We start from the raw sequence: 20,864 nt of genomic DNA on the forward strand, positions 1-20,864 counted from the left end.
TGCTTTCCCTTGCCCTGAGGGGAGGGGAGGGTGCAGTGTGGCTGCAGAGGAGCCTGAGGCAGGCGGAGGCCCAGCCTGGAAGGAGTTGGTCACTCCCATTGTGAGTGGGTTTGGACTAAGCTCTTGGAGCCATGTGTCCCCATCAATGACCAAGTCCATGTCCTTGGTCCCTGCTGCACGTCACCCTCAGGAACAGGCAGGGCGGAGCTTAGTCAATTTATTGTCCCATGCCTTTGCTGACTTTTAACATCGACAAACACCAGAGAGCCAACAGGGCTGCCCTCCCTGGAGCCACACACAGGATGGGCCCCCAAACCACACATCCCAACATCCTCCTGATGCCTGGGCTAGACTGGAGCTCACATAAGGTACTTTGACTTCTTCTGCATACTTTCAGTGACAGATGCTAGGATGGACTTGTCATCTTTGTCTGAAAGAGCAAAACAAGGATTTGTCAGTGTTCATGTTGCAGGGAGGAAGGCAAACTCCAACCCGCAGGCCTTGCAGTTCCCCAGTCTCCCAAGGTCAGCTGAGCATGTGGGGCCAAGAGCTACCAGTTACTCAGCCCTTAATATTTGCCAAGCGTTGCGCCAGGCACTTCTGCGCACTATCTCACGTATGCCTCCAAACAGCCCTAAGGAACAGATGAGAAAACAGGTTCAGCGTGGTTTGCCAAGGTCACACGGCCGGACAACGGTGGAGCCCGGGCTCTGGGCCCACGTGCTTACAACCAGAATTAAGTTGTCAGGGATTTCTCTAGCTGTGGAATGAAAGATGGATGTCTCCCACGGTGCCTTCCCTGGCCTAGTTCTGTAACACAGCTGAGCCACCCTCTGGTGGCCTTATCTCAGTGGCTAACATCTAGCTGAGTCCTTGAGGGACAGAGCACCAGGGCCTGGTACTTTCCCCAAAGAAAGGCACCTACAACAGGACACCAATGGACTGTCACAGAGAGTTCAGTAAGTGGCAGAGGATGAGGCTGGAGAAGTAGATGTGAGAGGCAGGGGACAGGGTGGAGGGCCTTGCGGGTTGAGGTTTACTCAAGAGGGTCATGGAAAAGTTAGGGAGTGAAAGCAAGAAGGGAGCAGCGCAGGACAGCTTTGCTTTTGGAGAATTCCTGCTACTCATTGTGTAGTTGTGAAGACAGTGGAGTGTGTGGGAAGAACATAAGATAGTTCCCCTACATGCACACACATGAGCAGAGGTGTGGCACACCTGTGCAGAGGAAGGGTCTCCACTAGGCCCCCTTCAGTCCTTCCCCCATTTGTACTTCCCATCTCTCCTTACCCTAGACCAGTATTTTTTGGTCTTGGTTGTGTATGTGAATGACTCGTCAAAATTTGTGAACATAAAAATTCCTTCCAGAAATCTGTCACAGAGACTGTGACTGGTGAGTCTGGTTTAGGCCTAATCACCAGTATCTTTTTCAAAGGCAAGTCTAGGCCCACCAAGGGTGGCAAACTACGGTTTGTTGAGGGATTGCAAACTCCCAAGTCTGCAAGGGCCAGGCACATAACAAATGACATGCAGAGGATGGGAGAGAGGAACCATGTACGGCCAGTGGGTGAATGTTTACACCATCTGATGGCAGAGGAAATAAAAAATGGCACCAGGAGAGGGCCATCTTGCGCCTCTGGAGCTGATGGGCTGCAGGGAGACACCTCCCTGTCCCCCGCCCCCTGCCGGCCAGAACTGCCCGGTGCCCTCACCGTAGACCGTGAGCGCGCAGCTGCTGCGGTCCTTGCCCAGCTCGTTCTCCACCAGCACGCTGTACTCGCCGCTGTCCTTGAGCGTGCAGGTGGGGATGACGATCGTGCAGACCCCGCTGGTGGAGTTGTACCAGAACTTGGAGTTGGCCGTGATGTTGACGTCGCCCTTGTAGAGGGTCACCGTGGGGCGTGGGTTCCCAAGGAAGGCGCAGGTCATGGTGCAGTCCTGGCCGCGCAGCACCGTGTGCGGCTTGAGCGGGATCAGGAAGCGCGGCGCGTGTCGCCAGTCCTTCTGCTCGTATGGCTTCAGCTTGGCACTCAGGTCCTCGACTGTGCGGGCAGGACGCGGTGCACAGTGAGTGTGCTCGGGAGTCAAGCTGCCGCCTGCCCCCTTAGAGCTCCCAAGGCGCCCCGGAGACCTAGCTCCCCAAGCCCTGGTGGCCTGGGCTACATTCCCATGCGCTGTCAACTCTGGGGCCCCGACCTGACACTGGTGTGCCTGAGGTTCCCCTTCTGCCACCCTCCCACCCCTTGTCACTCCAGGGTTCCACGATCAAAGCCAGGTGCCTGCATTTGGGTTTTTACGCCTTTCCAGACCGGGGAGTCCTAACTTCCTGCCAGCTGCCAGCTGCCAGCTTCCAAACCGAGCTGCTATCCGGCTGTTAACTGCCCATCCAGGCTTTCCCCAGCGTCTTCTCAGCCTCCACGGTCTCTCCTCACCTCCGTTTAGCTCCTCAATTCAAGCTTCCCTGACCCTATCCCCACCCTTAACCCCTTTACTTCCTGGACGTCATCCTCGGAGACCCTCCCCAGTCCTCACTTGTGGACCCCTTGGCTCTGAAGGTCCCTCTCAGCTCCACACCGACTGCCCTCCCCTGTCACCCCCGCCCCCAAGGGCACCTCCCCACCCTTGCGGTAGTCCCACCCCTCAGAGTATCCAGAAAGTATCCTCTTCAGGCTTCAGGATGGCTACTTCCCCTCCCAGCATCCCTGACATTAGCCTTTCCCCCTCAGCGGTTCTTAGATTTCACCTCAAATCTTGGGTACCCCCGGGAACACCCATGCCATCCCTGCCATCGGGAATATAACCCCAACCCCTGAGTCCCCCAACACTCACTCTTGTCCTTGTTGACGAGCCAGGTGTCCTTGGAGTCGAGCGGGTCACTGTCACCGATCTCGTTCCGGGCCAGCACTCGGAAGTAGTACTTCCTGCCGGGGAGTAACCCTGTCACCGTGTACTTGTTGCTGAAGACGTGGTCGGCTGCCGTGAACCAGGTGGCAGTACTGGCATCCCGCTTCAGGATGACATAGTGGGCCTCACTGTCCTCCTGCACGTCAGGGCTATGGTTCCAGGTCAGAGTCACTGTGTTGGGGACCTCCTCAAACAGCTGTAGATTTGTGGGTGGCCGCGGAAAATCTGGAACAGCCACAAGGTCCGTCAGCCACCCTCGGGGGCCTGAAGAGTTGTGCCCCACCCCAGCCACCTGCCAAGCCCTGTGGAAGATGGAATGGGGGATGTCTCTTCTTGGAGTGTTTTGGAGTCAGAACTATTTCTGAGGTGTAGCAGCCCTCATGTAGCCTCTACCAGGTACCAGCCCTGTAAACTCTGGGACCCATTTCTTCATTTACAAAATAGGGCTAACAGTAACTCCCTCAGAAACGTTGAGTAAAGTGCCTGGCACATAGTAACTATTCAATAAAAGTTTATCCCTTCATTCCTTAGGAGTTTAAGGCTTGATTATAAAGCTTCTAGCCCTCACTATGAGGTCACTCCAAATTTTAATGGACTCGTCTCCATCTGCCCCTCCTGTCTCCCACTCATTTTCTGCTCTCTCTCTCTGCCAACCATACGCTGCATATGTCCCCAAAGCTCATCAGCTATGAGTGCAGAAACCGAAACAAGGGTTTGGTCCTGGTTCAATACCTCTGGGGCTTCAGGACATTGAGACAAGGTGGAAACTAACCTCCTCATTAAGGCAAAGGTCAGTCCTGATGTGTGTGGCACGAGAGAAACCTTTACTACCTCCAGCCTGACTTTATTTTGGCAGGAACTCGGGCAGCAGTGGGGAGCTCTGTTTCGGAGTGTGTGCAAGGGTGCCTCCCCGAGGCCTCTGCCCACAAGTCGCACCTGCCACACGGACGTGGACATCATAGTATGCCTCTCCAAACTCATTCTGGAGCAAGATGCGGTACACGCCTGAGTCGGAGCGCTTGGTGCTGTTGATAAGGAACTGGGAGTGGTTTTTGCCCTTGGTGATGGTTTCCCGGCCCTTGGTGGGGATGCCGTCTTTCTGCCAGATCACGCTGGGTGGTGGTGAGCCCTGCGTGGTGACAGGAGATGGCACTGGGGTGACCCAGGTGATACCTGGGGGCGGGCCCTCTCCTACTCCACTGGCCAGGGGTCTCCTGCCAGGCTCTAGTGCCAGGGGTCTGGCAAGGGGCAGACACAGAGATTATGATAGCTATGGCAGCCATCTTGGCTAAGTGGTGAGTAACGGGGGGCCAGGATCTGGAATGACTCACAGAGAAGGCAGCATGGATGCAGAGGGCTGTCCCAGCACGAACCACCATGTGACTCTTCAGCCGGGCACTGAGGTCAAACTTGGGGGCAGCTGAGTGAGATGGAGGAGACAGAGGTGGGGCCATGGACTTAGCTTTAAATCCTCTCCAGAGCCTTTCCCAGCCTCTCCTCCATGCTCCCATGACAGGTCATAGAGAGAGCCAGCAGCCCCAACACTGTGAAGCATTTAGTTGTTCCCCCTTTGTCTTCCCCCAATAGTATGTAAGATTCTAGGGCAGGTCCTGTTATTTGTTTCTGTATTTCTAACACCTCCCTTGGCACACAGTAGATACTACTTGGCAACAGTTGAGTAGGGGTTTTTTGGGGGGGTGGGACAGGTCACCCCTAGCCCCATCCAGGCACAAGTACGGATGACTTCTTAATCATAGCATCTCCCAGTTTTCCCCTGTGGGCTGAAGTCCCAGAGAGGAGAGTATGGGGCTAGGATGTTGGGGCCTAAGCCCTTGCTCGCTCTACATCCTCACCTGGGGGTGGCATGGCACGGACCCCCTCATCCAGCTCCACGGGCTCCCCAACCCCAGCCTCGTTCACAGCCCGGATTCGGAAGAAATATTTCTGCCTCTCGGTGAGGCCGCCCACTGTGTAGCAGGTGCCTGAGATGGGGATCTTTGTGCACTTGGACCACTCCTTCGTGTCCTCCGCCCGCATCTCGAGGATGTAACCGGAAGGTGGGTCTCCCTCTGCAGGCTCCCGCCAGGCCAGGGAGATGCTGGAGTTGGAGGAATCGGACACGTGCAGACCCTGCACCAGGCCTGGGGGTTCTGCAGCGGGAGACACAGACGTCCAGTCAGCCTTCCGACTCCTCTGCACTCAATCCCATACCCAGTTCCCACACTCAGTACCCCTGAAACCTAACTTCCACCACCTCTGCCTCCAGCTCCCAGGTAACACTTTCCACACCAGCCCTGCACACTCAACAACCTCCAAATTCAATTCTCTCAATGGATCCACCCTTTCACCCTTGAAGTCAGTACCCTCCAAATTCAACATACCCTACACCCTCAATCATCCCCCTATGGTCTAAACTCCATCAGCCTTTAGCCCAACCATCTCCACAACATCCATTTTTGTGCAGTACCCCCATCCCACCACCTAAACTCACCTCTCTCCCAACCATCTACCCTAGAGCCCTACCCCATCCTCAAACATGCATCCACCACCTTACCTAACCAGAAATACTCAAGAGTTTGATAATTTTTTTCCTTCACCCTGCCTCCTCGCTGACCCTGACTCTCAATCTTGATTTGCTGGCTTTCTTTTGGGTGTGAATGCTGTCCCTCTCTTAGGCTGGAAGCTCTCGGAAAGTGGAGATTGTGCAAAGGGGTCATCCTGTTAGACTTTCCCAGAGGAGAAATCCACTGTCTACCTTGAATGGGCTAATTTTGCTATGTGATGGGGCTTCGCAGCCCCCTACTCACTGACAGGGTCCTTGGCTACCACTGAGTTGGATGCCATACTGGGCTGTCCGGGGCCTGCCTTATTCACAGCTATAACTCGGAATTCATATTCTGTGTCCTCCAGGAGACCATCCACAGTGCACTTCGTGTCTGAAATGGGAATTTGAGGGGTCATGAGGCCGGGGGTCCAGATATGGGAGACCACAGAGTGAGAGGACATGGAAGAGGGAGTTATGGGATGCTATTAAAACTCCCAAAGGAGTTGGGGAATGGAATATGTGCAGGGCAGGCAGGGGTACATAGGTCCACCCAGCAAAGCCTCCCTTGATCCTCCTGGGCCTCTCTCCCTAGGACCTCACCTTGGATGGGGTCCTTGTTGACTGGCACCCATAGGTTACTGCCTTTCTTCCTCCGTTCCACAATGTAGCCAAGCACTGGGGCTCCCCCATCCTGGGTAGGGGCATTCCATGTGATGGTCATGGTGTCTTTGGTCACATCAGTCACTTGAGGCTGGGAGGCAAGACCCGGGGGCTCTGGGGGGAGACAGAGGTCAGAGGTTAGGATGGGGAGCGTGTAGATGGTTGCCCACCCTATGCCGATCTCTGGCTCCTGCTTTAAAAAAAACACTCGATGATTCTTAACTGCGGTTGCGCATTAAGATCAAGTGGGGAGTTTAAAAAAAAATACCATCACCAAAAAACACTGTCTGGGTCTTACCCCCAGATAGTTTAGTTTAATTGGCCTTGGGTGGAGGCCACTCACGGGCATGTTTTTCAAAACCTCAGATGATTCTACTGTGTGGCCAAGACTGAGAATCACCAACTCAAATCTTCCAACCTGTGTCATTCTCAGTGCCACAGTTCTTAATGTTCTTGACACATGGAGACATGGAGACTTGGAGACCAATTGGGAGGAATGTAGCAAGCAGTTAATTAACATTATAATTAAAATGCTAATGTTGTCAAAGGTTTTCTTTGGGAAAAAGTTAGAATAGAATCAAGGTTATCTCTAAAGTAACATCAGTTCCACTTGGATTTGGGATGATTTCTGGAATAGAGAAACAAGTGGAGTCATTTCCCTGGAATCGAATGCAGTTCTGGATATACACATGGGAGTGTGTTGTACATGTGAGTGGGAAAAGTCGAGAATTTCTGCCCAGAATGTCCTGCTCTTACTTTGGATTCCGTCTGTCTCATAGGATAGCTACAGAAGTGACCCAGAATTCCCCCCCAGACTAGCATTCCTCACTGTCTGAAGATCCCCATCCTGACCTCTGAGTTGCCCACTGAGCAGGGGGCTATGTCACTGACCAATGGGATTTCCTGCAAACACTTCATCTGTTTCCAGGGGGTCGCTCACTCCTTCTGAATTAACCGCCAGGATACGAAACTGGTAGGCTTTCCCCTCTTCTACTTTGTTGGTGGAGAAGTTCGTGACTTTGCTGTCCACCTCGCCTATCTTAATCCAGGACTTCTTGCCAACCATCCTCCGTTCCACTATGAACTGTGTCACAGGCCGCCCGCCGTTGTCCTTTGGGGCCTTCCACTTCATGTGCACACAGTTCCCCGAGAGTTCCAGGAACTCCACCCGGCCCTGGGGAGGCTTGGGACGGTCTGAAGACAGAAGACAGTATCTGAATGGGAGCGAAGGATCTGAAAGGCTTTATCCCACCTGCCAGAGGTCCAGCCAGACTGGGGATAGTTAGATTTGGAGGTTTCTAGATATCTTGCCCTTCTCTGTGTTCACTGCCCCTCCTTGTAACACTTGCCCAAAGAGTTGGATCCTTGGCCCCCTGAGACTCTCACTTGCCTAGCAGTGGGGGGACTGGGGACTGGAGGGGCCTCTGACTCAGCTTATTCCCCCCTTGTCTCCTTCCAGACAAGATCTCCCCCTCCTCTCAGCTTATTCCCCCCTTGTCTCCTTCCAGACAAGATCTCCCCCTCCTCTCAGCTTCCAGAACTCCAATGCTTTCTGGTATTAATAGTTTATCTTAGGTTATAATTACATGCCTGCTAGTTTTCATCCCTTTTGGGTTGAGAAACTGCTGGGACACTTCCATCACTGTGTCCTCAGCACTGAGAACACAGAAGAGCTCAGTCATGCTGCTGAATTGAATTGAAACCCAGACTTTCTCACTCTACAGCTTGATGGCATGGGGTGTGTGTGTGTGTGTGTTACAGGTTCACTCTGAGCTCACTAAGGCCAGCTCATCTCTTTCCTTAGCCTTATGTTTAGACCCAGTCCAAATCCCTTTCATTTTTCCAACCTCATTTTATTCTCAATCCTATCTCAGCTCCCCTTACTCCATTTCACTTCTACCCCCAGAACTTCCCCACCAACCTCACTTCTATCCCTAAATCCAACCTCTGTCTATGATGTGTCCTGCACTCTCCTATGTGCCTTAAACTCAACTGAAATAGATACAAAAAACAACCCAACTAACAAAAAACCAAGTCATCCTGTTGCAGAATAAAAAACTGAGGCTTCAGAAGGTTCTCGCCTTCTGTGACTCGCCCAAGGTCACATAATTAGGAAGTCAGAACCTGCCGGCTTCTGGCTGCAAAGCTAGCACCCCAATCCCTTTCTCAACTCCCAGCTCCAGCTCTATCCACACCCCCAGCGCCAAGCAGCTGGTGCCCTGAGCCCCTCCCAGCCAGGGTCCTGCCCTCACCCAGCACGCTGAGGTGCAGAGTGGCTGTGGCTGTGCCGTGGTCATTCTTGAGCTTGAGCAGAATGAGGCCACTGTCCTCACGCACACACTTTGAAATGGTGAGCAACGCCTGGTCTTCCCCGCGCTCCATGGACACACGCTCCTCCTCCGTCACCTCCACACCATCCTTGTACCACGTCACTTTGGGCAGTGGCTTCGCCCGGAAGGGCACCTTGATGTTCGCCGTGTGACCCACCTTCACAGTCACGGGGTGCGCCGCTAGTGCCTCCAGCACCGAAGGGTCGATGGTAGGTGGATCTGTGGAGCGCGGCAGGGCAGGCTCGCCCAGCAGGAATGGGGGCGGGGCAGCGAGGGGTGAAGGAGGGCCCCCTGGGGGTCTGGGAAGAGCTCCGAGCACATGGGCGGGCCAGGCGTGGTTGAGTTTTGCTTCTAGGGGGCGGCGACCTTACCTGCAATGAACACCGAGGCTTCACTCTCTGCGCCCTTGGCCCGGAATGTGTACTTGCCCTCGTGCTCCGGGCCCATGTTGGGGAAGATGAGCTTGTGCACTGCACCCTGCTTCACGATCTGCACGCCGGGCAAGTCCGTGATCTGGGCAGCGGAGCGGGGTGGGGGCGGGGGCAAGGGCAGAGTGTGAGTGCGAATGTATGCCCTGTCGACCCCTATCCTCCTTGGTCCCCTTCTCTAGCCCTCGCTTCAGACCTCCTTGCCGTCCTTCAGCCACACGCCCTCCACCTTCTCGTCATTGAGCACAACGCACAGCTCAGCCTGGCTCCCAGTGGCCGCGTGCACGTCGGACAGCCCGCTCTTCACCGTGGCCAGACGCTCTGGGGAGAAAGGGAGCAGGGCTGGTCTAGGGTGCTGGGGGCAGAAGGGACTCGCAGGAAAAGAGCTGGTGGCCATGGCCAAAGGAAGGGGCTGGGGTGCCACCTCTATCAAAATAATTTATGATTAGCAGGAGGTTTGGAAAAGGTCAATGGATGATTGGGGGGACTGGAGCAAATAGGTGGGAAGTTGGGCAAAAGTCAGTTGCATTGGGAAATGGCCAAGGAGGGCTTATCACGGGGGGATGGTTGGTGGCGACTTGGGATGCTCAGCTGAAGAAGGGGACTAGATGGTGAGACTGTGGGTGGTTAGAGGAGATGGGATGGTTAGTTGTGGTTATGGCAGGCAGGCTAGACTGTGTTTAGGAGTTGAGGTTAGTTGTGGTTATGGCAGACAGGCTAGACTGTGTTTAGGAGTTGAGGGTGGTCAGCGGGGAATGGTCAGGATTAGCGAGTAGTGCCTGGGCAGGGTCAAGGGATAAAGTCAAGGGATTTCAGATAGAGTTCAAGAGATGGGGTATGATCAGGGCCTAGGAGGTAGAGATGTTCAGGGCCTGCGAGGTGGGAGACGGTCAGAATTGGGGAGATGGGGGTGGTCAGAGTGGGGAAGTGGAAACTGATCATGGTCTGAGGAGGGCTGGCCTCAGTAGGGGGCTGATCAGTGTCCATGGTAGGGACCTGTCAGGGTTGAAGGGGATGGAGCAGTGGGGACTGACAGGGTGGGTGTGTACCCTCCACAGTGACCATGGCAGTACTGTAGTATTCCGTGGGGTCTCCATCCTGCATGGCCACCACGGTGTACTCGCCACTGTCACTGAGCTGTGCATCTTCAATGACCAACTCCGCTCGCTTGCCCTCATGGCTCATGCTGAACTTGGTGCTGCGTTCCAGCAGCTGCCCATCCTTCTTCCAGTGCAGCGTCACGTCCTTGGACGTCAGCTCACACTCGAGGCACGCTCGGCCCCTCTCTTTCACTCGTACATTCTTTAGAGTTCTCACAAACTTGATGGGGATACCTGTGGACAGATAGGCCCAGATGTGCACCTAGTCTCTGACATCCCTTCTCCGTAGCTACCTGCTGCCTTGCTGCTCTTTTTGGTTCCAGAAACACAGAGACTTGTGATGTGGAATGTGTGCAGCCTGTGACCCACAGAGGTAACTGGCAAGGAGAGTTCCAGCTCTGGCCCTTCTTTGCTTGCTGACCCTATGCAATGCATTCACTCCCTGAACCTCAGTCTCCTCATCTGTAAAATGAGATAACAACTTTTACCTTGTTACAGCAATGCAGGCAGTATCTCTAATGCCCTTTTGGAACTCTGGCCATAATTGCTTTGTCTTTCTGGTGTCTGAGCCTTGACACATGCTCTTCTCTCTGTTGAGAATTTCCTCTCTTCCCCATTTGCTGAAAGCTGAACTCCTTTTTGTTCTTCTTGGTAAGAAGCAGCTTGGCCTCATCACATCCTTTCTGACCTCACCTCCTGGTGCCCCTTCTTTGGGTTCCCACAACCTCTGTGCCTCCCTCCATCGAAGCCATGATGATTCCACATCACGTGTGTCAAGAGCCGTTCACATGTGTGGCATGCTTCTGGGTGTACCCACCACCATGTGTAACTCTCCAAACTTGCTCTCATGTAAGAATGCAAGCGGTTAAGAGAGATGTGCTAGAATATATGAAATTAGAGCCAGAAGGGATAATCATTTCTGGACCCATGCTCTCTCAGCTGATAAAACCACAGCGTGTCTTGACTCCTTGCTTGAGAACCTATGTACTAATTCCATTTCATACCTACCTCCCCACTACACTAGAAGTTAGTGAAGAGAACCCTCTGTCTTTCTAGTACCCATCACAGGGCTTTGCAAGGAGAGATGGGTGGATGGATGGATGAATGACTGCCCACACGGAGGTGGCTGTGGCATGAGGCCCACCCTGCAAGCTCTGGCCCAACCACTCACGGTCAATATTGAGCTGGGCCTTCTGTACCAGGTCCCCCGCCTCAGCAGAGAACTCGCCGGCATCACAGAGTCTGGCATCCTTAATCTTAAGCGTGTGGGTCAGACCATCCTCAGACACTGTGATTTCATACTTGTCATCCCTCTTCAGCTCCTTCCCATTGAACTTCCAAACAAAGTTAGGTACTTTTTTGGAGAGACGGATCTCAAATACAGCTGTCTGCCGCTCTGTCACCTTCATTGGCTTCATCTCTCCCAAGAACTTCAGGGGCTCATCTATGGGAGAGCAAGAGGGACAGTCACTGGGCTGAAGCCCTGGTCTTTCCTGAGGGGTAGGGTGATGAAGGGGGCATGGAGCTTCAGGGGTCACTGGCCTCCTGTAGCCCACAATGGGGGAAAGCATCCTTCCTTGCATTCTGCTTGTGACTCCCTCCCATGATGTTCATCTGGTCTCCTACCCAGTAATGTTAACACAGCAATTTTATGAAGCACTTACGTAGTTCCAATATGTGCCAGGCACTCTTCTAGCCAATTTGCACATATGAATGGATTCAATTCCCATATAGGTAGATTTTACTATTATTCCCCCACTTTATAGATAGGGAAGCTGTGGCAAATAGAAGTTAAATAACTTGTCCCAAATCAGAAGCTCATAGTGACAGAAGCTGGGACTTGAACCCCACCAGTCTCCATCGGAGACTGTGCCCTTAACCATGATGCCACCCGACCCCATGGTATTCACTACCTCATAGTCTTCTCCCATGTTTCCCTCCTCCATTAATGTCCATCCCCATGCAGTCCTCAACTACATAGCCCCACAAGCCTCTCTCCCATATCCCCATGGACCCCATCCCTGGCTATTCCTCCCTCAGCCCTGACTGTGTCCTCTTTGTTCCCCGATGCCCACATCCATACCCAGAACTGTGAGCTCTGCTCTCATCCGCTTGTCACCCACGGACAGGCTGTAGGTGCCTGCGTCGTTCATGTTCACGTTTGTAATAACCAGCATGTACTTGGTGCCCATCTGCTTCACATCATATTTGCCTAGGGAGTACTGGATCCTCAGTGGTTCATTTCCCTGCCTCACGAAATGGGTAGAAAAGCTGATGAAGGACTTTAGGAGTAGACTTCCAGAGATTCAATTCCCCAAGGCCAACCGGAGCTGGAGGGTGCCATACCTTCCTCTCTACTATCCTCAGACACATCAGAGACCCCTGAGATCTCTTTAGCCTCATTGTCTGGCTCAGTGGGATCCAGGATCCCTGCTTCCCATGAGACCTGAACTCTTAATGTGACCTTCAGGATTACCTAACCCAGCCTTTTCAGATAGGTAGACTGAGGCATAGAGAAAGGAAGGTAACTGTGTCAAAAGGCAAAGTGATGGAACAGCTAAGAATAGAGCCCAGCTCCCAGCCAGTTTCAGTCATACTAGGAGGCGTCCTCTTGCTGGGATGGAAGAGAGGACCTGGTTGATGGGTAATGAGGGAGGTCTGTGAAGGGAGGAGGTGCAGAGAGGAAATGATATTGCCAGGGCAGGCCCTGCCTAGGGGCATCCATATCATCCCCACCTTCATCCATGTCATCTTGACATTGGGGTCCTTCAGCTCCATGATGCAGTCAAAGACCACAGTGGTGTCGATCTTGGTTTCTATGTCTTCCAGGGGCTTCAGAATCCGGATGGTCTGTGAGATTGTGACAATAAAATGGCAGGCGTCAGGGACATCTGGAGCCTGAGCAGCCTGTTAGCCCAGTTCTGTAGGAGCCCCCTAAGGGTCTGGGGAGAAATGACTAGGCTGATTGGATAGCTGTGCTGCCCCCACTCTGTGCCACTGAAAGCCTGCAAGACTTAGGGGGAGACAGATATGATGGACCGTGAGAAATAAACCACCATTTGCGGAACAGTCACTATGTATGGGGTCCATTAAGTCCCCTAATTCCATTGTAGATGCTTAATAAGTGCAAGCTGGTTGAGTGAATGAATGATGACAACTCAAAAACAAGTGAAAGAGGAAAGGAGAATTTTCACTTTGCAAATGAGAAACTGAGGTTCAGAGAGATGCCCAAGTTCACATAGTTAATAAGGCAGTAGAACTGGGATCTGAACCCAGGGGTGTCTGACTCCAAAGTCCATGCAAGCCCATTAGGGGGTAGTGGAGAGAGAAGAAGTAAAAGGAAGGCAAGTTCTTTTTCTGCTCTTTGAGCATTGTGTGCAGGGTGGAGAAGCCTTGCCACTGGGAGACACATAGGCACTAGCATTCCCAGACGCCAGCCTGCAGACCCTGGCCCCACTATGGGCACTGACCTCCACCTCCACTTTCTTCATCTCTTTGAGCTTCTTGAGCAGCCCCCGGAAGTCAGTGAAGCCATACTCCATGCAAACCTTCTCAAAGTCCTTCTTCGGCACCTTGGACAAAATCTCCAACATCTCTTTCTCACCTATTCCCTTCTTCTGCTTCTTCTTGGGAGCAGGAGGTGCCCTGCGAGGAGGTGGGTTCCAAGCTTGGACTCAGCACCTCCCTCTGGAGACAGTGGGAGCCTCTGCTAACCTTGAGATCCCCTCCCTACTTCATGGTTCTTGGAGCCTGGGCCATTAACTCAGGGCCCTACTGAAAGGCCTTCAAGAAGCTCTAGCCTTGAGGGTGGAGGGACAGCACCCCAGGTAGAGGGGCCTCCCATTCTCACCTCTTCTTCAACATCTTCTTGAAATCCATTATCTCTTGACCTGAGGACAGAGAGATGGACAGGGTCAGACAGGGGGAGTCCGGTCCCTAAGAGGAAAGGCCAGGAGGAGGGAGCTGGCTCACCTTCTGTCACCAGCAAGGACACAGTGTAGATGGCATCTGCATGGTCATTGCTTGCGATGCACTTGTAGTTGTCAGAGTCATCGGAGGTCAGTGGCTCCAGCTGTGTTAGAGTCAGGCCATTAGTGAGGGAAGGGGGGCCTTCAGGGAGACTCTCAGGGAGAGGAGGTCCAGTAACAGGACCATAGGAGGAGAAAGAACAGAGTTCTGTCTGTGGGGGAGAGGGGAGACTCTGCCCTTCACAATGCTAAGTCCTGGCAGGACCAATTGGGACAAGTCTCCGGATGACCCATCTTTCTTTTTCCTCAAGGGATTGGAGCTAAAGGTTGCAAAAGCTAGTTAGATCTAAAGATGATCAGCCCTTAGTGGGAGCCTTCTGGAAGGCTCCCCTGAAGAGCCCAGGAACCCTGACCCTCACCCCAACGCTCTGCTCATTTCCTCCCTCTGTCCCTGTCTGCCACGATTTAACTTGGCTCCACCCACCACGGCCCCGCCCCTTCTAGCCACGCCCACAGTTTTTGCCCCACTTCCCTCTAGGCTTGCTCTCCTTCTGGAACAGCTGGGTCTCTTCTGGTGGGGCCTGCCCCTCCCTGGCTTTACCCCGGCTCTGCTTCACCTCGTCTGATTTTGGTTCCCTGCTCACTCTAGCAACGCCCCAGCTCCTCATTTGGCTTCTCTTATCCTGCCTCTCCTCTAGGGCAATGACAGCCTCTTCTCCCATGGCCCAGTTCTCAGGTCACTGTTGTGGCTCCCTTGTCCACAAGAGGGGCTGTGGCATGACCTCAGGTCCCTGCCTCTGGCCTCATCCATAACTGGATCTCTGGCTTGGGTCCCCACACCTTCAGCACATGCTCCTTGTTAATGCTGTCGTAGAACATCTTGGCCGACTCCTTGATGGGGATGCCGCTCTCTCTCTTCCAGGAGATGTTGGGTTTGGGGTTCCCCTGCACCTGGGCTCGGAACACGGCTTTATCCCCTGCAGTGGGCATGGGACGCAAGTTCACCTCCTAGCCTCCAGGCCGGACCTTCTGCCTGCACCCTGCCTCCTCCCAGGGATCACATGGCTGCCCTGGGCAGGGAGGGACCCTCAGCCTGTTGAGGCCCGTGTTTTCGAACTGGGGTGGGGGAGGGGAGTGTCTGTGGGGTGGTGGTGCTGGTTGGGGCACAGGGAGAAGAACGGGAAGCAGGTAGGGGCATGGAGAGAGACGGGGAGCTACACACCCTCGGGCGCGGTGACGGGGTGAGGTTTCTCCACGAACTCTGGGACGCTCTCCCCCGGAGGGATGTTAGAACTCCGAGTGACCAAGTTGAAGAACTCTACAGTGCTGGAGGACTTCCTTGTCACGACTTCCTCTGTGGTGGCAGGCGAGAGGTCAGAATGGGCTCCAGGCAGAGCTCAGCCCAGGATTGGAGGGCTGATCTTTTCTTGACGGGACAATGGAGCATTTTAGGCCAGTGCTGGGACTTTGGCCAGGAAAAGAGGGCTTAGAGTCCATGGGTTGTTGTGTTATGGCAAATTTCAAACACTGGGGGGAGCCAACTCCTCTAACCTTCATTGGACTACATTATTGGGTCCTAATTTTTCTTTTTTTCTTTTCTTTTCTTTTCTTTCTTTTCTTTCTTTTTTTGTTAAAGGAGACTTATTTTTGGGGTTTCTTTTCTTTTTTTTTTTTTTTAAAGATTTTATTTATTTGACAGAGATCACAAGTAGGCAGAGAGGCAGACAGAGAGAGAGGAGGAAGCAGGCTGCCCGTGGAGCAGAGAGCCCAATGCGGGGCTCAATCCCAGGACCCTGGGATCATGACCTGAGCCGAAGGCAGAGGCTTTAATCCACTGAGCCACCCAGGCACTCCTGGGGGTTTTCTTGAACTCTTGAGCTTCTCCCCTGGAAGTTCTGGTCCCCCAGCAGCCTTAAGAAGGGCCAGGGCTTTCTGCCTGGGAGGACTGGTAGCTTAGTTGAGCTCTGCTGTAGGCCTTCTGCCTGCCTTTCTGTGGTTCAGCATTCATTGCTATGGGAGTAGTAGTGACTTTTGAGTGAGGGACAGGAAACATTCCCCCTCCAGAGGGACTATATGTGTGAATCTCCTTATCTGAGAGAGCGTATTCAATGTGGTAGGGTAATTTTATATTTGGAAAATAAAAAGTTGTATTTTCAGCATAAACTACAGAAAATCTTGTTGGCTGGTGAGCTGACAGTTAAAACGAATTGCTTGGATTCACGGAGCACTTTCCTTGGGTCAGGAATCGTGCTAAGCACATCTCAGAGATTATTTTATCTAATTCTCAAATACCCCAGTGAAGTAGGTGCCTTCATTATCCCCACTAATCTGAAGGACTGAGATGTGAAAAAATGTCTTAAGAAGCTCTGCTTTTAGATAGCAATCAGAGGTCTCAGACAAGCAGTGTGTGGGCTGCCCCTGACCTGCAGATGTGTGTATATGACCTTTTCCATGGTTAAACAAAAAGGTGCCCTAGATCTAAAAATTGAGAGATTTCACATAAAAATTCAGATTTCTGGATTTTCAACACTGAGCTCATACACCCATTTGGCAACGGTCAGTGGGTGGTGAATAGGCCCCTTTAGGTGGGGCATGGCCTCTATGGTCCACCTGTCTTTTTTCTGCATTTATATTCCCTGCCTGGACCCTACTGGCCAGTGGTTTTAAACTCAATCTGCATGCTAGGATCTTTGAAGAGCTTGAAAAACAAACAAACAAAAGCACACCTGATTTAGTGGTTGGTTCAGACTTACGTATTGCTCTTTTTTCTTTTCCCTTCTTCTCTGCCTGCCACACTAAGATAATTCTAATGGGCAACCAGGGCTTCGAGTTACTGCTAGAATGACTTAAGTTTGCAACTTCTGGTCTCGAGTCCTAGCTGTTGCACTTGCCTTGACTCACTGACCAGGAGGGGTTGCTATGGAGAGTTCATCTGGCCCTTGCCTCTGTGCACAGAGGAGCTGGAGGGCCTCTGCCCCTCCAGGACTTTGAGGGAGGGGCAGTGACTGGGAGGAGATACTGGATATCTTGGCTCCTGGCCATCTTTTAATCTCTTTGCACTAGAGACAGGACTAAAACAATCTGTTCTGCTCTGAGACCATTTCTCAGCTTTCCCTTGGATCCGCCCTCCCCCCAAGTCTGGTCCCCAAGGGTTGAGAGCCTGGAAGCTTAGGTCACTTGTTTATGTGTTCATCTTCTCTCTACTGGTGGCTATAAACCTCCTGGTTCTGAAGGTCAGCAGTACTCAGATCTAGGAAGGTAGTTACTTCCCTAACTTCCTTTGTGCCTGCAATTCTGCCATCGGAGACACATCCATCTGACCATGGTCCTGATCTCCTCAAGCAATTAAGTTTATCAATCACTCATACACATTCACGTGATTGACTTTTCCTAAGCTGTTTTCCAGAAGATCTGATCTGTGGGTAACCATCCCACTGGCTGAAGCTTTATCAAAGCGCAGGTTAGGAGAGGACTGCTCTCTGTATCTCGGACTCTTGATGGCCTGGCATTCACAAAGCCTGCATCCACCCAGGGGCGGGGGGCGGGTGGATGTGGAGGGAGAAAGGCTGCCCTTTCCTGATCCCCCCTCCCACCCACTGTACTTGCCTCCTACGATCTTGGTTGTCTGGGAGAAGGTCTGCATGTGGGTGGTGGAGCTGGAGAACTCCATGGACACGTGCTCCTGCAGCATCTGCTGGTGGTGAATGGTCGTCATGGTGACAGCAGGCGTGGGCACTCACCTGGGAGGATCAGGGAGAGGATGAGGCCATGAAGGACAAGGAAGGGAATAGGAAAGAGATCCAAATAGGTTATTCTGCATGTGTATGTGTGTGTAAAGGGACAGGGCAGCTGGACAAAGGGGAAGATGGCTGTGCACAGGGGAGGGTGAGGGGAAGTAGGGCAGGAAGCCTCTTCTCTCTGGCCTTGCTTTTCTTCCCTTCATATCTCATCTTCCCAGGATGGTTACGAGGAACCGTGGGCCTGTCATCCCCACCAAGTAATCCCAAACCATTCCAGATCTCAGGGGGAGAGAATGTGGGGCTTAGATTTACCCAGGGAACCAAGTGAGGCCCCGGGGGGAGCTGAGGGTACATATTGATAGCTACGTGGAACTAGGGAGGTGGTACTAGATATTTCAGCAGGAGGGAATGAAGTCAGACCTAAGAAGGAACTTCCTGACTAAGCCATACTTCAGTGGGCCTTGGAAGGAAGCGGGGATTTTTCTCCTGAGCCCTGGGGCATTGGTGGAATGCTAAGACAGATGATAGCATGCATCTACAGCTCTGCTTCCATTTGTGACTGGGTAAAGACAGGTTGAGTTTTCATTTCTCACACTTCTTAAAAACAATCAGTAATTCAATCTCATAGTTAATAAAACAAGAGAAGTGTCTCTTTGAAGAGGCCCCCTCCCACTCCTGAGCCCCCAACTCCCAACCCTCCCCCAACATGTAACCCCTGTGGTCTCTCAGCTCCTGGAGTTCCTTCAGCCCCTTTTTGCACTTCAGGGAGCCCTACTATATACACTCTTCAGCCCTTCCTTTTTCGTGTACTACATCTTGGAGATCTCTCCTTGCCAGTTCATAAAGACTTTCCTCATTCTTGCTAACAGCTACACAGTATTTCAACGGATGGGTCAGCATGGCAGTTTTTCCTTATGAGGGAACAGATGTCTGAGAGAAATCACCTGTTCAAGGTCATTCAGGCCAGAATCCTGGCCTCTTGACTCCCAGTCCAGTGCCCTTGCAAGGGACCCAAGAGCCTGGTTCTGAGCCAAATGGAGGCTAAAATCCCATCTCCCCGCCATGGCAGATCTCTGCCTGGCCTACTTCCACCTCTGAGGTCTGGAACTGTCACCAGCTAGACCCCAAGAATTGACCTTTACTCCTCACCTGCTTGTGCCCACCGAAACTCTGTCCCACATTTTTCCTTAAGCTGCTTATCTCTTAGCTCAAGCAAAAGACCGGAGGGGCCTAACATCCCGTGAAGGAAATCGAAACCACCCCTCAAGCAGTAACCATTGCAGAACAGGAGCTCGTCTGGGGCAGGCGGCCCAGACCAGCGTGAGCTTAACCAACTCACCCCTGCACAGAGGGACCATGGAGGGACTGACAGTTGCCATTTACCTTGAATACTAAAATCTCCTCAAGGAGGAGTCTCAGCCTCATTTACATGACATACAATGTATGTCTGAGCGTGTTTCCTTAAGGCGCATGCGTGATCTTATGCCCACGTCTACATGTGATGACAAGGCTCCCCTATTTAAATATTCATCCAAAAAACCCCCCAAAACTACAGTAGTGTTTTAAAAGTTAAATGAAGAATAAACTCAAATATAAAATAGTGTTTTAAAAGTTAAATGAAGAATAAACTCAAATATTAAAAAAAAAAAAATTCATCCTAACCCTCCATAAAAGAAACCCACTTGCCCTTGGTCAGGGAGTCACAGCTTTGGAAGTTATTCCTCGTGATCTTATTTGCTGGAGATCACGTTTCCATTGTGCGACAACTCACCTGGTGTAGTTTCTACCTGGGACTCGAGTTAGTTAGGTTACTCTGGCCGTCCTGCTCTGGGCTCCGAAGGTGGTAGGCTCTGACCCTTCTTGAGGAAAGAGGGAAGTTTTACCTTTGTGTGACCAGTTCCTCCTAACCCTTGAATGCTGTGTCCACGTCTTCAGGGGTAAAGCCGTGCCTGGGCTATTGGCGGGCTGGTCTCCTCCTCCTTTTGCCCCAACAGTGGAGCCACCAGGAGTCACGAGTTCCTTATATGTCTGGCCTCTTGGGGGCGATCCCTTACTGAGGCTCCACAGCTGTCCCAGCTAGACTGGCACGCTGCTTTGTGGGGAGGGGAGTGGAGGAAGGAAGGCTGGAGCCAAGGCGGGAGGAAATGCTGGGGTCCAGGCCTGTGGGCGGGAGTCCAAGGATGGTGGTCCAGGTTACTTTTCCTGTTCCCTTTTGGCTGAGGTTTTGGTTCTCACTGCTGGTGAGTGGGTCCTCTCTGAGCCGAGGGACTCAGGGTAGAGTGTGTGTGTGTGTGTGTGTGCATGCGCGCGCACGGCACGCACGCGTATACACACATGTACATGTGCCCACAGGCAAGTGAGGCCGAGGTCAAGGAAGTTGGCTATTTTGCAGAAGTCCTGGGGTGACTGTTCTTGTACTCTGTGACTGGTGCCTGCATAGCCTGAGTGGCCTCCCAGGGCCACCTTGGGGGAGGAGATAGCACTGTTAGCTCCCCTCCCCCCCTCCCACTCCTACAACTCAATCCTCATCTGGGTGGACCGTAGGAGGCTGTTCAAGTCTTTCCCTGTTGTTTCCTCATTGTCTGTAGTAGAGCTGGGTGCTTGGACCCTCGATCAACAAACACAAAATTCTGATACCTCCTAAAGACCCACTGGTTGGTCAGCAGCCCTGTCCTGGACCCTCCCGTGCCCTGGAGTGACCCCGCCCCCCCCCCCCCCCCCCCCCCAGCAACCTCATCAGAGCTACTTTTGCTGCCTCCCTGAGGGCACGGGTAAGAATAGAGCAGGAGTGTCCGGGATGGCTCAGGACCCGGGCCTTGGGGCAGAGTCTCTGGGCCCCTCGGGAGAGGATACGCTCAGCCCAGGCCTTACAAGGGAAATTTCCAGGGTGCAGCTGCTGTTGGGACAAGTCAGGCTCACGGGATAAGTGGGTGGGCCAAAAGGGAGGGGCCTGGCTGTGACCTGACAGTCTCCGCTCTAGCAGAAGTCTCTGCCAAACACTTTGCCTTCTCTGGAAGCCTCCCACACCTGTCCTTGAGGCTCCCCACGGTCCAGGGCTCCCGGATGGGTTGGTGAAGGGGGCGGGGGGAAGGTGTAGGAGAATCCTGACAAAATCAAATGGATTTGGTCTATACTTCCAATCTTCACCAGGGGCACCAGGGAGCTTGAGAGAGGGGTGGGGAGTGTGTGTGT

General features: G+C 52.8%; 1 protein-coding gene across 1 annotated transcript; it reads right to left on the reverse strand.

Moving 5' to 3' along the window:
- Positions 1–207: 207 nt before the first annotated feature.
- On the reverse strand, positions 208–19,616 carry IGSF22 (immunoglobulin superfamily member 22). The gene is made up of 23 exons (XM_047691155.1): positions 19,444–19,616; positions 17,539–17,672; positions 15,155–15,286; positions 14,773–14,909; positions 13,937–14,036; positions 13,815–13,854; positions 13,435–13,609; positions 12,701–12,814; positions 12,048–12,210; positions 11,136–11,408; positions 9,914–10,198; positions 9,061–9,185; positions 8,808–8,949; positions 8,359–8,655; positions 6,998–7,300; positions 6,047–6,220; positions 5,709–5,837; positions 4,755–5,051; positions 4,233–4,321; positions 3,838–4,030; positions 2,827–3,126; positions 1,710–2,039; positions 208–430 (listed from the first exon to the last, which is right to left on the reverse strand). The coding sequence occupies exons 2-23, from the start codon at positions 17,645–17,647 to the stop codon at positions 360–362; spliced, it is 3,978 nt and encodes a 1,325-aa protein (XP_047547111.1). The 5' UTR covers positions 17,648–17,672; positions 19,444–19,616; the 3' UTR covers positions 208–359.
- Between the last annotated feature and the right edge of the window lie 1,248 nt (positions 19,617–20,864).

This window comes from Lutra lutra, chromosome 10 (assembly GCF_902655055.1).
Source record: "Lutra lutra chromosome 10, mLutLut1.2, whole genome shotgun sequence".
Lineage (NCBI taxonomy): Eukaryota > Metazoa > Chordata > Mammalia > Carnivora > Mustelidae > Lutra > Lutra lutra.